This window comes from Stegodyphus dumicola, chromosome 7 (assembly GCF_044657685.1).
Source record: "Stegodyphus dumicola isolate Sdum_Otavi_A_Nest chromosome 7, ASM4465768v1".
NCBI classification, from domain to species: Eukaryota; Metazoa; Arthropoda; class Arachnida; order Araneae; family Eresidae; genus Stegodyphus; species Stegodyphus dumicola.
The window spans coordinates 20,874,612-20,892,481 of record NC_140774.1 but is presented as its reverse complement, the minus strand read 5'-3'; the positions used below and the strand labels follow the sequence as shown (position 1 = coordinate 20,892,481).

At 32.1% G+C, this 17,870-nt stretch overlaps 1 protein-coding gene across 3 annotated transcripts in view; it reads left to right on the top strand.

The window, feature by feature from the left end:
• The window catches only part of LOC118190615 (ecdysone 20-monooxygenase-like), a 158,354-nt gene that overhangs the window by 92,857 nt on the left and 47,627 nt on the right, over positions 1-17,870 (top strand). For all 3 annotated transcript variants that reach the window (XR_015041951.1, XM_085819952.1, XM_085819954.1), the window contains exons 2-3: positions 1,627-1,891; positions 4,650-4,887. Coding sequence is in view for 2 of the 3 variants with exons in the window: in XM_085819952.1 (XP_085676078.1) it covers positions 1,663-1,891; positions 4,650-4,887 (467 nt within the window). In the remaining variant the exon portion in view is untranslated. The remainder of the gene's footprint in view (positions 1-1,626; positions 1,892-4,649; positions 4,888-17,870) is intronic.

Below are 17,870 nucleotides of genomic sequence, written 5' to 3'. Positions count from 1 at the left end.
GAAGGCGGGAGAAATGCTTTATAACCTAAATAACTGAACTAAAGCTTTTCTTCATTTATTTTCGAAGCTTTACACACACATAAACATTAATTCACATAAACATTAATTTGTAACATTAATTCACATAAATATTAATTTGTTTGTGCACATAAACATTAATTCTAAAATTGTATTCTAAGAATTTACAACAATAAAAAAGAAATTATTATTAGTATATTTTGTAGTGTCTTTTATCCCTTTGTAGAGCTGGCATCCCCAGCGGCAACGGATGTAAGGGGAAGTGAAATTCCGTGCTAAAATCATTCCACGTTAATTGCGCTGTTGTTCACCTAAATTCATCTGTATAATAGAGAACTGCTAATTTAGAAACGTCTGAAATTTGTCTCCTTTCATTATTATCTTTCTCTGTCACGCCTTAACGTTTTCGCATCGGCAGAGGCCAAAACTCGTCCTCTCAACATCTGAAACATATGCATATATAGATTTTTCTTAGAAATGATTTCCTTTCTCTATGCCAGGTAGAAAACTACAGCGTTAACAAAAACTTATTTAAGTAAAGCGATTACTTCTCTCTCGGGGATCTCTGAACTGTTTCACCCACTGTGTGCAGTTTCCTTTTGGAACAGCATTGCAGCTGCGAGCTGACAGGAAACGTTGACGCTAAACAAAGGACATGGAACGTGCATTCAAATATGTGAGCTGATTTGTTTCAAAAGAATCATTGGCATGCCATTTAACAACTCCTGAAACCAATGATCCGTATACTTACATGTGGGGTAAAGCACCAGGTAGAACTGTGCACTAACGTCATGGGAGAAAGCATCAGGTAGAAAAGTAACGCAAGCGGTCCGGGCGACCTGGATGCACGGGCGTTTCGGGCGACTTCGCTGCGAAAGAGTGAAGCATCTATGCTAGGATTTTCCAACTGGATCGAATAAATTTGAATGGGAATCAGGAACGATCAAGGGGCCAATAGTCGAATATGCAGTGGCAACTGATCCACATAATCATGATCCCGTTCGTTAAAAAATTTGTTAACAAAATTGATAATTAATTCCTTATTGATACAAAGCTATATCATGTAGTGAGAAAGGAATCATACAAAATAAAGGAATAATACACTAAAACTATTTAACATATTTTTTAAATATACAATATTTTTATGCATCAAATGCAATATAAAAAACTAAAAAGCGAGAACACAAGAAAATACACCAAAAAATACGAAGAACGCAAAACTGGAATGGAAATACAGAAACAGGTTGAATATTTTTGAATGACGTGATTTAAAAATTAAATCAAGCAATTTTATGCAAAATTTAAAAAAAAAAATTGTATCAAAAGACCAAATGCAGCTATCACATTTTTTAAAATAGAACTCCCGTGCACGTACTTAGAATCTGTCAGTTTATTTGTTTTTTTGTCTGAGGTTCAAAACTTGCTTATATTTGTAAATTTAAGAATACAAAAAGTAATTAAACGCAAATCTAATAAACTATTTTTTCAAAACTTTTGTTCCTAATCCAATTTTCATTTTAAAGCTATTATTGTGCAATTATTTGTATTATGATTAAAAAATCTGGGAATTCAAAGGCTGTAAATCCCTGATTTAAACCTTTCTTTCAGGTAATTTCTGTTTCTTCCCCGGAGGTTCCGAAGAGAATGGCCCTCAAGAAAGCAGTTTCGTGTCCCTTTTCCCGCCTTGTAGCCAACAGTGCGACGACGAGAACATCTCTCTCCCTCGGAAGTACAGTCAGCCAGGACAAGAAAGTAGATTCCACAACTCTGCTCAGCCCAGACTCCACCGGTACTTACTTAACACTGGATGACATACCTGGACCCAGACCTTCCATACCATTGATCGGTACAGCCTGGCAATACTTCCCTGGAGGTACGTTTAAACAACATATATGTTACCGTTTTATAGAATACTTCGGCATTTACCGAATGACTGGTGTTTTTAGACAAAGTATGAAATTTGAGAATTGTGTCATATACTTCAGCTAGGCATTTTACAGAATGAGTGGCGTTTTTAGGAAAAATACGAAATATGAGAATTGTTATATACTTTCCCTATGTATTCTACAGAATAACTAGCGTTTTAGACATATTACGAAATATGAGAGTTATTATATACTTTCCCTATGCACTGTATATAGCATTGTATAGAGCAATAAATGCTATTTCGATGAAAAAAGATCACGGTGAAGCGATTATTTAAAAAACGTGTATTCCTCAAAAACACAAATATTATTTTGAAAAAATAATGAAAGAGTGCCATTCAAAATTTAAAAAAAAATACGTAAAGAAAATTGTACGCAACAACATTTATGCCTTTCTTTATTTATTTCACAAAAACACAATTTTACTTAAAATTTCTCCGACAAAAATTAGTTTACTGCTGTGCTTGCATGAAAATGTAAGAGCAAGACGTAATGCAAGAGAAGAGTCAGGATGAATAGACATGCAACAACGATTCGAAGAGGAATTATCCAAAGTTCGAATTAATGTTGCAAGAAGACAGTTTTCTAAATCGAAACTACTTAACAGAAGTTAGTAAATGATGTAAAAACTGCTAAAATGACTACTAAAAAGAATCTAGGGATTATTGCCCCGGGATATTCGAAAAGCATCGGAGATATATATTCTGCCGGTTTGTCATTTTCTGTTCTATACCAATGCCCATGAAATGTGTAAAATGCTAATATACGTTGATGTGAGGTATTAATGTTACATACGTGTTCACGTACGACAAAAATTTGCAGAGATATTTATTTAAAAACTGGCAATTTTTTACATCATTTTGAATTTGCATAGAGGAGTCGGTTAATAAATAAATTAGAATAATTGAATCGGAAGATGTATAAAGAGACTAAGTACTATTCTGTTCACACAAATACTAAATACTATTCTGTTCCACACAAAAGTGTCTGAAGTCAACAACACAACATCTGATGTAGACACCACACGACTGCCTCGTACGGTCTGCTAAATTATGCGCCTTTTTGCTGCACTCCATTTAAGCTTATATCCTCTAAATTCATTAGAGATATCTACTTATCAATCAATTAATTCAGTTATATACATAAAAACTCAATCTTCAAAAAACATTGTAAAATACGGAAAAAACTAAAACACCAAGTACAGTTAAAAACACAATTTTTACAATTAAAACTAAGACATCGTGAGCAAAATTAAGCAATTCGGCCAACTGACAGGAAGACAAAATTATGGGTGCGCATAAAAATTGAAAGTTTAACTTTTGATTCCACTGAGCAAAAAGACACTGAAGTTGGTGCGCCAACTGACATAATTCACTATTCTGCTAAGAGTTTCAAATGTAAACAAATGACAGCTTCGTTACGCCTAGCGCCACTTAAACTGTTGATAATTCTACAACTATTGCGGGCAGATTAACTAAAGACAAAAAACCTAACCTGAACATAAGAACAGCATAACTGAATCACTTTTGAAGCAAAAAATGTAGAATTTACCAGATATAAGAAAAAAACACCCAGCTTGCCGAATGCGGTAAGACAGTGGGTAAAATATATATACATATATGTTTCGTGTAGCCGATTGCAATATATAGATTCCGTGTAGCCGACTGCAACGAAGAAGGAAGCTGCACAACTATATATTATAGCAGTCCCATATAAAAAATTTCAACGTTCTATGGCTACGATGCCCTAAATGTCATTTCCGAATTTAATATCAAATATATCGGTCAATTTTTGTTGTGCGAGAGTCAAACTTTTTGTATTTTATTTTTTATAATGAGTACAAAATTTTTTTATATAAGTATATCGACGGTAAGTACGCGTAGAAAGCTAAATAATAATAATAAATTAAAATGAACTTTTAATAAATTTAAAAATAGTCGAAAGCCCACAGGAGCATTTCCTGTATTGGAGAGACGTCCGGCTAGCATTAGGAAAGTCCGAATTTCGAATACCGGGGAAAGAATTGCATATTTTTCATGTTTTCTGTTCCGAAATAGACATAATAATTCTACGTATTGATGTAAAACAAAATTAAAGAAAAATATTACCTGATTAGGCTGAATCTTTGCTTAAATTGTTCTTATATTACCTGTTTTGAAAATAGACCTAGTGATTTTGCCTATTAATGTAAAAAACATTAAATACAAATAGTGACTGAATAAACATTGAAGAAATGGTTGAATCTATAAATGTCCATAGTAGACTGAGAAATTTCAAATCAAATTAAATTAAATTATGCTGAAGATCAGTAGGGATGGGAGATTTAAATTTGCATAGTTTAAGCTTCATTAACTCAATGATGAAACTTAAAATTGCGCAAATTTTATTTGCAAAATTATATATTTTATTTATATACCATTATACATATTATTTATAGACTTTTATTAAATTATATGTTTTATTTAATAATATTATTAATAAATTTTATTCATTTAAATTTATTTATAAATTATATTTTATTTATATATTTTTTTGTTTATTATTTATATCATTATTCATTGCGGAAAAACATTTTCATTGCTAATTAAAAATTAAAAAGCGGGAGATTCGGAGATCTACCAGGAGAGTTAGCAGCTGTGTAAATTCATTAAATAAGGTTTTTCGAGATTTTCTTTTGCAAAAGTGACTTTGTTTTCTCATTCAAAGGTCGCTACAATCTCAGCAATCTTCACGAAGCGTGTGTTGATAAATATCTGCGATACGGTCCAATCGTGAGGGAAGAGTTCCAGTGGCGCAAACCAGTCGTCCATCTCTACAGGCCAAAGGATTTCGAAGACGTGTTTCGAATGCAGGGAAAGATGCCGATGAGACCCATCAGCGAATTCGTTAAACACTACAGGCTCAGCAATCCCGACAAGTATGATTCTCCCGGTTTAGCTAACAGGTAAACTCGCTTTTCCTCACTTGAGGTGTCCGACCTCGCAGAATGTTTTATTATTTAATTATAGCAAAGCACACTAGGACTATCTGCCTAAGGGGAGGGATGCCTTCGTGGAGGGCTTTCTAAGGAAAACTGGCTCGTATACACGCTACACATGGGGAAAACCACGAAAACGCTCATGCAGCCAGCCCGTTCGTGGGATTCGAACCTCGGACCGAACTACCAGTGTTCAGCGACTTTACCGGTCGGCCGCCTGGTGGACCATACCGACCTCGTAGAAAAGACGATTTTCAGTCAAAATTTTGATTTTTAATTTAATACATTATTTTAAAGAATACATCTTTAGCTATCAAATACGAGTTTTTGCTTGTTGATAGGTTAATTAGAACTGAAGTTATAAGCATTTTTCTGTAAGGGAATAAACCGGAAGTTCCAATATTCTGGGCCGGAAGTGAGCGTTTAAATAGACATACCTATTTAGAAACTTTATTTATCATCAAGATGTTGTAAATTATAAACCTTTGCGCTAAGTTCAGATACTTTGTAATGCATTTTAAGAATCTGGCGGTAGTTTTTTACCTAAATTTCGTATTTAGTTTGGCGCAGAGAGTGTTCGACGTTGAATAGATGTGTTACTGCTTTGTCGATTAACGTTGACAAAAGTGCTTGATTTGAAGGCTATGTCACATTTTTGCATCATTTGCAACAAAATAAACAAAATGGAATGCAATCTTCAGCACGACATATAGTTCATAATATGTATAGCGTAACATAATTGTTCTGCAAATTATAAAGAAGCAGCTTCGGGTATGGAAGCAGTTGGTGCTTATCCGCTTTTTGAATGATCTATTACATTACGAAAGCTGAAGTACACGAAGTATTATATGGATGGGGATTCTAGGGGGTTTTTAATTGTGAAAAATATATATGGCAAATATTCGGTCAAGAAACTCGAATGCTTTGGACATGTACACAAAAGGTTTGGTAGTAGACTACGAAAAGTAAAAAAACTCCACTCCCTGGATTGAAAGGAAAAGGTAAACTAACTGGTTCTTTTATTGATAAACTGTAGAATTAGGGATTGCAATGAGAAGTAATGTTAGAAACTTAATTGAGATGCAGCAGGATGTACTAGCTGCTTGTTCTATTGTAGCTCATCTTCGAAGCCAATGCCCTCCTCAATCAACGAGTTAGTGCACCTATCAATGAGCGATTGCAGAAAAGAAAAATATCACCCAAAAACCTGTGGTATATCAACATATATTTTGAATTTAATTAAACCTACATATATGGAGTTGGCTACATAAACAAGAGTTATTAAAAAAGTGCATACATGGGAAAACTCAAAATATCAAGGAACGTTTTAATGGCATTTTATTGCAAATTGTTCCGAAAGAAACATTCATAAACTTGCGAGCATTAATGTTTGGAGCAAATGTAAGTATTGTGTTATTTAATGTTGTATTTATAGGTTTGCTCGAAGCATTTTCAAGAATAGGTCTGTGTCCTGAATTTTACACTGAGCAGGGAATTCGAAAACTTGATAAAATGCAAAATCATGACTCTTGGCGGCATTCCGCAAGTTTTAAAAACCCAAAGAAAACAATTACGCTTTGTTTAAAAGAAAAAGCGCAATGTGTGTGGAAAAAAAAAAGGTGTCAATTACAAAGTAGAGGATTTTAATTATCAGGGATGTTTTTTTTCACTGAGAAATTGTTTTATGAAAACTTTAAACTTGTTTTCTGAAAAATGTTTTTTTTTCTGTAAATATTGCCAATGGTAACAGCCATAACTCAACATTTTATGGATAAAACTAAATGATACTTTCTATGCATGTTTCCTATAATCTGATGCATGCCCAGAAGCGGGAGATTTTAGAAATATTAATTAGAAGTTGAATTGTTACTTTTTATTTTTAGATTTTGGATGCGATAATAAGAAAATATGCAGTAAATACTATGTATTTTGACATATCTCAAGAACATATGAATATTTCTTAATTATTTTGCTTCATTGCATACAAAACAAGTGTAAACATAAATACAAATTTAAAAAAGTGCATATTTATATGTACATTGCACCGCGGTTGTTGCCGTAAAGACAAAATTTAAGTAAAAATTATCCTTTTTTTTTTCAATATTTTTCAAAATTAAAATTACTTAGCATTACGTTTTAAGCTGTTTTCACTCATTAATATGCTTATCTTCAAATTAATACGTTTATAGTTAAAATAAAAACCATTTTTTTAAATGGTACCCGAATGAGTTCGGATATCCTGATTGCAATATCGGTTCACCACCTATTTTGTGGCATATTACCATCACTGTGCTGCGTAGTAGTACAATATAATATCTACTGTTAAATAGAGAAGAATCTGCGTGTCTGTCTATACGTATGTTTGTTCCTCGCACTGTGGAAAAACGTTGGTTCTGGTTGCTTCAGGCGAACATGCATAACTCGAATACCGATTTTCCAGTTTCCAATTTGTTTTTACTTCCTTGTACGAAGTAAAGCAAGTATTGCAATCTCGAAAAATGAAAATTTCAATGAAAATATCTATTTTGACCACTTTCGAAACCATTTGAAAAATTTTTTTTGCATGGCATCTGTACGCACGGAAAGGATAAAGGATTATTTTTGCCAAAAAGGGTTCAGAAGAGACTTTTCTTGACGTCTGTAAGTAGGTATCTCGCATAACTCTAAAATAAGTAGCCGTAGAATGTTGTAATTTCGTATATGGGTCTGCTATAACATGTAGTTGTCCACTTCCCTTTTTGTTGCAATCGGCCTTACCAAACATACATAAATATATATATATATATATATACACATAATTACAAAATTATTTTAAAAATATGATATAATATAGCTTTAAATGTGATTGATTTATGTTATTCTTATTTTCCGATTAAAGTTTTTATGCCTTTTGTTAATCTGCATACAATAGTTGTAGAATGAAACACAATTTAAAAGTTGTTTAAACGTTAAATTTTATATTATATATATATATATATATATATATAAAATATATTTTTTTCAATTAGTAAATTAATAATATCCCTTTAACTCCCGTCTTCATTCTAAAAATAACAGAGCAATAATTTTCTAACTAAGCTTCCTGCGATTCTGAAAACAATCCATCATCTAATCTGTATTGCGCACTTATCGATGAAATCTTAACCCAACATCTAGACATTAATCTGGCATGTGATGTGAAATGTAATCTGGTATAAAAGATAATTGCGTCGCAACTCTCTTCTCTTCTGCTTTTTCCCGCTGCTTCGCCTTGCTGCTAGCCACGCCGAGATTACTTCTCTAATTTCGTCCATTGTTTAAGAAGAAGATGTAAGCTGTATAAAATTGTGGGGTGCATAGCGCACCCACAGTGATGATGTGCATTATCAAGGAATAAAATTATGTTTCCAAATCAACAGCCACGTCTGTCTTCGAATGTCATCTTTCTAACTGCAGAGTAAAGTCTCTTCAAGTTATAATGCAGAGAACCATCGTCGATCTGTTGTAACTTTCATTAAGTCATTTTATTACATATGTATATATATATATATTTCATATTGCCATTTGCAGTGAAAGGGTTTGTTCACACTAGATGTTTTAGCAGTTCCATACACAAAATTTCAATGTTTTGTGGTCGTTTTTGAGTTATGTACAGATGTCACGAAAAACTCCAATTTGGATCCGTTTGAAATCCATTGTACAATCTGTTTTGGGAAAATACAGTCCTTTCTTCTGTTCGTACGTACAGATGTCACGCAAAAAATAGTCAAAATGGATTCGAGAACGGTCAAAATAGATATTTTCATCAAAAGATAATCCCCGAAAGTTTTCGCAGTTACAATACTTATTTACTTCGTAAATGGGAGTTAAACAAGGAGGGGAAAATGCTGTTAGAAGAAACTAGTCTTGAAGAAAAATCAAATAAGATGATAAGCTAATTGCGGATAACGTGATACTTTTGATATAACGAACGGAAGTTGATGTTTTGCGTTTATATTGAAGAATGGAAAACGAAGGCTACACTTGATCTTAGCCAAAAGGCCGAGAAGCGATGAAAAAAACGAAGGCTAATATGAGAATAATGGTAAAAAGTTTTTTTCCCGAAGTTTTAAAGCATCATAAAGCACCTACGAATCCCCTCCGTTTCTATTTTGTGCCGTTTTCATTTTCAAATAAAATAATGTTATCACACAATGATATCGCATCTATTATTTTTAAAGAAATAATATAGCGAATATAAAAACAAGCTAGGGCAACACTTAACAATCGATCGGGAATTCTTAAGATAGGTTGTTTTTTTTTTTTATTTTGTTATTTTGCTATTTAGCTTTATGTGGCATAATCACAAAGAGATGTTTAATAAATATAGTTAAAAAAAAAAACTTTATCAAAAGACAAAAAAATTTAAGTCCTATCAATCGTATCAATGTTAAAATTTAATTTAACATTGATACGATTGAACTGAGAAAAGTCTAAAAAAATTATTACCATTCTATCGGAAATTCTAAATATATGCTGCTTTTAAAAATTTTGTAATTTTGTTGTTGAATTTTATGTGGTATAAGTTTGCAAAGAAAGTTTTTTAATAACAAAATTAAAAACGCAGAAAAAATTGTGTAGCTCACCTTTTTGAGAAAAACTGAGCATTAATTTGATGAACTGAGATAAACATAAAAATAAAAAAAAATATTATATAAACCAATTTCTATTTCTTATACAAGCTTGCATTTCCTTGAATTCTCAGTTTACTCTAGTCTGCATAATATAGCCTGTAAATTACTTTTACAGCAAAGCGCTCGTACATGCAGGTAAGCTTCACTGTAACCAGGGGACTTATATTTATTTTTTTAAGAAAGACTGATACAAAAATGGCAGAATTTTAAGAATTTGTGATCACTAGCTTTATGTAATAAAAAATATTATCTTTTTCTATGGCAAGTTAACGCTAAGATAAAGTTAGTATGATAAAGTTGTTATTAGTCATGGCTAAGGTAAAGATATTAAGATAAAATCAAATAAAGTCTAAACTAAATAAATAATATAAGGAAATAAAATAATTATTAGGAATAAAATTATTATTAGTCATGGTTTAAGGTAGTGAGATAAAAAAATTATAAAATCTAAATTAGGATAAGTGAGATTAAGTTATTACATTTATCGCTAAAATAAGATATTTTTATTTCAAGAAGACGCCAAGAAGTAAGACTGCGAACCATTACACGGTTTCCTGTAATCATGATCACTTTCATTGTTTTTTAATATAAGACTGATAAACAAATTTAGGATTTAAGAATTTATTTGAATAACAAATGAATTCTTTTGCCTATCTGAAGAATTATGCATTTCGAATGATTACTTTTGTCGTCATTTCCAAGATAAAGTTTGCAAAATATAAATATTGGTAATATAAACAAAGTTGCTGTTACGATAAAGTGAGATAAAAACATTGTTAAGATAAACGTAAGTTAAATCATTGTTAAGATAAATTAAGTCATGTCATTGTTAAGATAAATAATATAAGTTATAGTTGTCACGTAAAGAAATATATAAATAATTAGTACTAATAATAAAGCACCAATGTCTTAAATTCAAGAAGATGCAAAGAAATAGTAAATCGTAGTTCATAATTGTGAAAAACATCAATCAGAGCATCATCGCCAATCAAAATGTTAAAAATTCGTAATTTTTGTAATCGTAATCGCATCTTAAGCCTTATTAAAAATCACTGCAAACAATCTGTATAACTCAAGTGTTGCATAGTAGAGTAAAATTAGGCAATTTTTTTAATTTAAATTACGTACACTCATCAAAGGTGTTGGTCACTGATATCCTACAGACTAAAGAACAGTTACCAAGATGTGTTGCGATGCAATAAATTTAATTCTATTTTAAGGCTAACATTAAATCGAAAGACGCCAGTGCTCCTTGAGATTGTTTGTCATTAGTGACCTTCAGTCTGAAGTTCACTTACGACCAATATGGAGGTCAATGATATGCTGTGATGTAGTATATTCAAGTCTATTTTAAAGTTAAAATTAAATAGGAAAGCACCAGTGATCCTTGAGATTGTTGGTCATTGGTCACCTACCAGTCTGAAGGTCATTTATAATCAATTTGGAGGTCAATAGTATGCTGTGATGTAGTAGGTTACAGTACTTCGTACTTTACTTAGAAATGACGCACAGGGAAGTAAAAAGACCCACAAAAAAGTTTTACAAGCCATCTTATTAAAAAAACAGAATAAATTGAGAAAATACTGAAAAGAATAAAAAAAATGTATGCCAAAAATTAACTCTTCATCGGGAATTCTAAAGATCTAAAATGTTGCTTAATAATAAAGCTAAAAAGACAAAAAGTAACAGGTAAATAGGAATGAAACTAACAGCAGACTTGGCAGCTTACAAGCTCAGCGAGAACGTAAGAAACCTTGACAAATCCTTTTGGGCAATCCTTATAATCTGAAACCTTTTTATATATTTTAAGCACAGTAAGTACTATTAGCCTCGAAAAGAAATTTTTGTCCATATCAGTTTTCATATTATTGCCACCAAAAGGTATCATCCCACATTATTAAAAAAGAAATCAAATAATGAAGAATGCGTAGGTATGTAGTACGTATATATATATTCCTCGCGTTGTGAGAAAACGACGGCACCTAGAGCCACCGAATTTTTAATTCACGTAGTCTTGCACTCCAACATGCGTACATCGAAGACCGAATCTTAAATTTCGAATTTAGTTTTCATTTCTTTCATGTTTTGTAACAAACCACGATTTTTTTTTTTTTGTAACAAACTCGGGGATCTGAAAGAGAGCAGTGGGAACACTGTTCGAAATAAAACACTTTTGTGTACAGCGCACCAGACCGTTGCCGTTGGGTAAAATGTAAAATATTTATCTTTTAGTTTTAATCCACAAGTTCGGCCATTTAAAAGCAATGTATTGTCACTGCCACCAGTAATATATTTATTATATATCCATCTATTATATAGTCAATAATATATCTCTCTACATCAGGGGATGTCAAACTCATAGGTACACTTGGGCCAAACAAATAAGGTTTAACTTTAGGCGGGCCGAAAAAAAAATCAATATTAATAGAAACGTAGATTTATTTTAAATAATACAATAATAAACATATATATATATATAGAAAAGAACAAGAAAAATTTAATGTTTACGTCCTGATACTTGACATCTGTTCTCTATTATCTTTCCTATTTCGGGAGAAATTTTGTTTGCAGCGATAACTTTCAACGCTGACCCAAGGTGAGCATCATTAATATGGTTTCTAATAGGAGACTTATTACCTTTCATGACTGAAAATAACTGCTCGCACCGATAAGTGCTACCAAACATGGAAATAATTTCATACGCGAATTTTCAAGTATTTTCAAACCTGGCTGGTAAATATTTGTAAAATTCAGGCACGCCCACTTCAATGAATTTTGTTTTCAAATTGAAGTTGCATTGAATCTCGATCACCTCCATTTGCATATGGCTGGGTACTGAGTGAATACTTATTGAGAAAATCGAAGAAAACAAAGACTTGTCTTCGAAGGAACTAAAATCATTAAACCTCGTTTCAAATTCAGTTGTTAAATTTGAAATTTTTCTGCGTATTTTTGATACGAACAAGTATCATCTAAACTTGATTTGTTCATGCTGCATGTCGGGAAGTGCGTCAAATCTTCATTTTTAAGTTGTTTTTCCCAAAGAACTAGTTGACATTTGAATGCTTTAATTATGTCAAACATGTTCGTAATGATATGATCTTTTCCTTGTAACGATAAATTTAAATCGGTTAAATGTTTGGTTATATCAACCAAGAAAGATAAATCTTGTATCCATATTGGATCGTAAAACAAACTTACGTCTTGATTTTTCGTTTTTAAAAACTGACATGTTTCTTCTTTCAAATCCCAGAAGTGTTTGGAAAATCTTGGAGCAAGATAACCAACGTACCTCGGTATAGTAGGACAAACCCGAATATTCACTATCTAGCTCACTTAAGAAAGCAGTGAATTGACGCTGATTTAAACCTCGAGATCTTATAAAATTTATAACTTTTTTTATATATGACAAAACATTCTCCATATTTATTACTTTCGTGCATAGAACTTCTTGATGTATAATACAATGCATATGATGAATGTTTGAACCGTGAATTTCACCAAGTTTTTTTCTTAGTAATGCTACGAAGCCCTTGTTTTCCCGGTCATTGATGGAGCGCCATCTGTAGCTACAGAATTTAATTTTGCCAAAAATAGATTGTATTTCTGCAGAAGTCCAAAAACACAAGTAAATATATCTTCTCCTGCGGTAGTACCAGGCATCGGTATTAGTTCCAGTAATTCCTCAAAAATGTTAAAATTCTTGTCACAAGAACGAAGAAACACTGCTAATTGAGCTTTGCCACTAATGTCCGTGCTCTCGTCACAGGCAATGGAGAAACTTTCGAAACTAGATGATTTTGATTTGATCTGATCACTTAAATTCGCGGCTAAATCAGTAACTCTTTCCGCAACTGTATTTCGAGACAATGAAATTGATTGAAAAGCCTTCACATTTCCAGGACAAACAATTTCTCCAGCTTTCATTAGACATTCCTTGATAAAATCACCGTCAGTATCGAATGTATCAACTCGGACAAAACGTAGCTTGCATGTACCGCCGCTTCACTTTCTTGCAATACTTTACTAAACATGGACTGTTGCTTTTTCACTCCTAACTTGAGCTCTGTCAACTTTTCTTCTCTCATTAATCCTTCGTAATTGTTATATTTCGATTTGTGTTGTTCGTAATGACGTTTAATATTATATAACTTTGGTACATTAATAGTATTATTACATATCAAGCAGATTATTTTATCTTTTATTTCACAGCAAAAATATTCTAATTCCCATTTTACTTGGAATATTCTATGTTCGTCAGCGATTTTTCGTTTAATTGTTCTACCACTTTGTTTTGATATAGACATACTGAATACAAAGGGCTGTAATAAACACGGTTAACGTTAAAAAGTTAACAAAAATTTATTCTTTCCACAAGAGATAAATCAAAATGCTAAAATATTTCTTCAAAAATATTCTAACAATATCACAAAATGTCAAACGTTTAGCAAAAGTCAATTCAAAACAGAGAAACTAATTCTATCTCACAGCGAAATCGCTACAAATCAATCACAGCATTGAGTAAACAAACAGTTCGCTAGAACTACAGCTACTACTGAGATGAGTTGTTTGTTCTCGGCTTTTATAAGCTTTATAATTAATTTCTCGAATATACTGGAAACATCTATAAATATCTTGATTTTTGTGGATGGCAACAGCAATTACGAGATATTTATTTATTAGGTATTAAATGCACGCGCTGTTCTATTTTTAACCTTCCAACGCAGCTGTCTTTTCAAAAATCGTCTGCGTTGCTAAGGCAACATGAAGCAAATCTAATTACAATTCTAAATTAAAAAAACTAACTAAATAACTATGAAATCCGTAACAATATGAATTAAGTAATAATTAATAATAAAGCAAAGTGCATGCACATGCATGCACCAATATATCGTACAAAACTATGATTGGAAAACTGAGACCATGAGTTCGGCCACATTCGGCAATCGGGGGATGCGTACAAGTTCTGAGTGCACGTGTCCCCCAAAAGCCGAAGGTAGCTGAACGCAAGCTACTCACACGCATTTGTAATTTAAGTAGTGTGTGTGTCATTTCGCTGTGAGTAATCTAACAACACTGAATAAGTTATCGTTAATTACTTAGCAGTAAACATTTCATTTTTTAATTCGTCGATATGTTATCTTATTATATATTATTATTTGTCGATATATTGGCCGGGCCGCAAAAATATTTGTTGTGGGCCGCGAGTTTGACATCCTTGCTTTACATCATTCAATAAAGCGTAAGATAATTTAAATTTCAGAACCCTTAGCAAATGCTCTGGTGCAACGTTAAATTCTGAATCTTTTCGATTTTCTTCTTCTTTTTCTTTTCTTTTTTCTTTTTCTTTTTCTTTTCTTTTTTTTTTTTTTTTTTTTCCTAACTTTCCATGTTCGGTCCTCAGAATAAGGTTTTTTTCATTCTTGAGGCCTTTCAAAGGATATAGGATACCATTAACAAAAGTTACTGAGTCTTTCCTTTGGAACCACACATATATATCTTATGTAAACTTAGGCGTGAATTCGTTCGATTGGTTATTCGTTTACTTATAAATATGAAAATATTTTTTTTTTTTACTTCCTTGTACGAAGTTAAAGTAAGTAATGTAATCACAAAAAATTCCGGGTATCATATTTCAATGAAAATATCCATTTTGATGGCTATCGAATGCAATTTAACGATGTTTTTGCGTGACATCTGTACGTAAGGACAGAACAAATGACTCTTCTTCACCAAATGGATTTTAAAATTAATTTAATATGGATTCAGAACAGACTTTTTTCGTGACGTCTATACGTACGTACGCATATATGTATCTCGCATAACTCAAAAACGAGTAGCCTCAGAACATTTAAATTTTGTATATAGGATTTATATAACATGTAGTTGTGCACCTCGCTTTTTGGTTGCAATCGGCCGCATCAAAAGTACATATATATACCCACTCTGTTACTCGCCTAGGTGAGTTCAGTTTTTTGCTCATGTTTTGCTTTATAAATGATTGAATTATGTTGGTCTTATCTTCCGGTTAAGCTTTTTATGCCTTTAGTTAATCTGCATGCGATAGTTGCAGATGAACAACAACAATTAAACAAGTAGTAACAACAACAAGTAGTAAATTAACAACAATTTAAAAGTGCGACTAAGCCTAATTTTTTTACCATAGCAGCTAGCAGCCATATTTGTTTACATTTGAAACTTGGCAGAATAGTGAATTAAGTAAAATTCTGCACCTTCAGTACCTTTTTGCCGGTACGACCAAAAGTAAACTTTTAGTTTTGTGCACCGAAAAATCTGCCTTCTGCTCTTTGAATTTCTTATTTTTGCATAGAAACTCTAATTTTACTTGTAAAAATTGTTTTTGAATTGTTTTAAAGTATTTGGTGTTTTATGTTTTTGTATATTATTCAATTTTTAATGAAGATATTTTGAGATTTTGTGTATTTTTGCCTTGCAGCGAAGTGAGACCTGAATTAATTGAATGAGAAATCTATCTCTAATGAAATTCGAGGAAATAAGTTTAAATGAAATGCAGCAAAAATTGCATATAATTTAATATTCCGTACAACGAAGTCATGTGTTGTCCGCATTCGATGTTTTACTTTTAGGACGTAATCTGCATTTCTTCTAGAATCGGACGGCGAATCAAACTTCCGGTCTCTCAAAGTTCATTATACCGGGCTTCGAATGTACATTTATGCGCTTTCAAATAAAACTCATATTGCTACACATTACAACATGAATGTCTCGGCTGACCCTGAAATTAAATATAAAACATTAAAGCAGGCGAAAACTAATCATTCTGTAACACATTTTTGCCGTTAGGAATTTTCTTAGAAAACTCCTTTGGAGTTTTTTTTTTTTTTTTTTTTTTTTTTTTTTTTGTTTGTGACTGCTCCTAGCTTCTTTGCCACCATCTGCGGCGGGTACGCGTCGGCAGATGTAAATGCTCTCCTGCTGTTCGAAATACAAAAGCGCTACTTTGATTATATTTAGGCCATCTGTACGAAACTTTTCGATTGGATTTTTTGTACGTTCAGCAATACAGCTCTCGGTTAAGTATAGCACAATACGCATTCTCGATAAATATGCGTTATTTAACAGGAATGCATATTCGCTTGTGCAAAAGGCAGTTTACCCACTCTTGCATAGACATAACAGCGAGCAACAACTTTTATGAATTACAACATAATCGGGTGCAATAATGATAACATATCTGTAATTATACAGAATTTAGATGTCTAATTTGTTTTTTATTCTCTCAGGACCAAGTAAAATTAATTTCAGTGTTATATCCGAATTATTTGTTGTTCTTTCTAGACCAAGTAAAATTAAATCCATTAATATATCCGGCCTTTTTGTTGTTCATTCTGGTTCAATTAATTTAAAATGTGTTATTCTGTCTGCATTGATCATTATTCTTTGTAAACCAAGTAAAATTATATCCAGTTCTTTAGTTGTTCTTTCTAGACCAAGTAAAATTTTGTCCATTGTTATATTCGGATTATTCGTTTATCCATCTAGACCAAGTAAAATTGAGTCTATTGTTATATCCGGACAATTCTTTTTTTCTTATTAGACCAAGTGAAATTAAGATACGGATTGAAATTAGAACCAAGTGAAATTAAGTTATCCGGTAAGTAAATATCCGGATTGATTGTTATTCTTTCCGGTTCAATTAAAATTAAATCTATTGGTCTATCTGCATTGTTTATTCTTCTTTGTAGGTCAAGTAAAATTAGATCTGTTGTTATATCCAGAATGTTCGTTGTTCTTTGTAAACCAAGTAAAATTAAGTCGAATTATTTGTGTTTTTCGTACTTCTATCAAAATTAAGTCTGTTGTTCTCTCCAGATTATTCCTTCTTCTTTCTAGGCCAATAAAATTAAGTCAGTTGTAATATCCGGATTATTCATTCTTCTTTCTAGTCCTAATAAAATCAACTCTATTTTTCTATCCGAATTACTAATTTTCCGGTTTAGACAAAGTAAAATCAAATCTGTTGTTACAGCTGGATAATTCGTTCTTCTTCTTAGACCAAATAAAATTGTGTTCATTGTTATAACCGGATTATTGTTTTCTCTAGTTCACGTAAAATTAAGTCTGTAGTTTTTATCCGGATTATTTATTCGTCTCTCTAGACCAGATGTAAGTAATATACAGAACTAAATACGCTTGACACTATTAAGACTTTTGAAGCAAAAAATTAAAAAATTCAGTTACGCCCTTGCAACTATTTCAACACGGAATCTTCCAAATTCTACCTGGATATGCTAATAATTTACATCACAGCAGCAT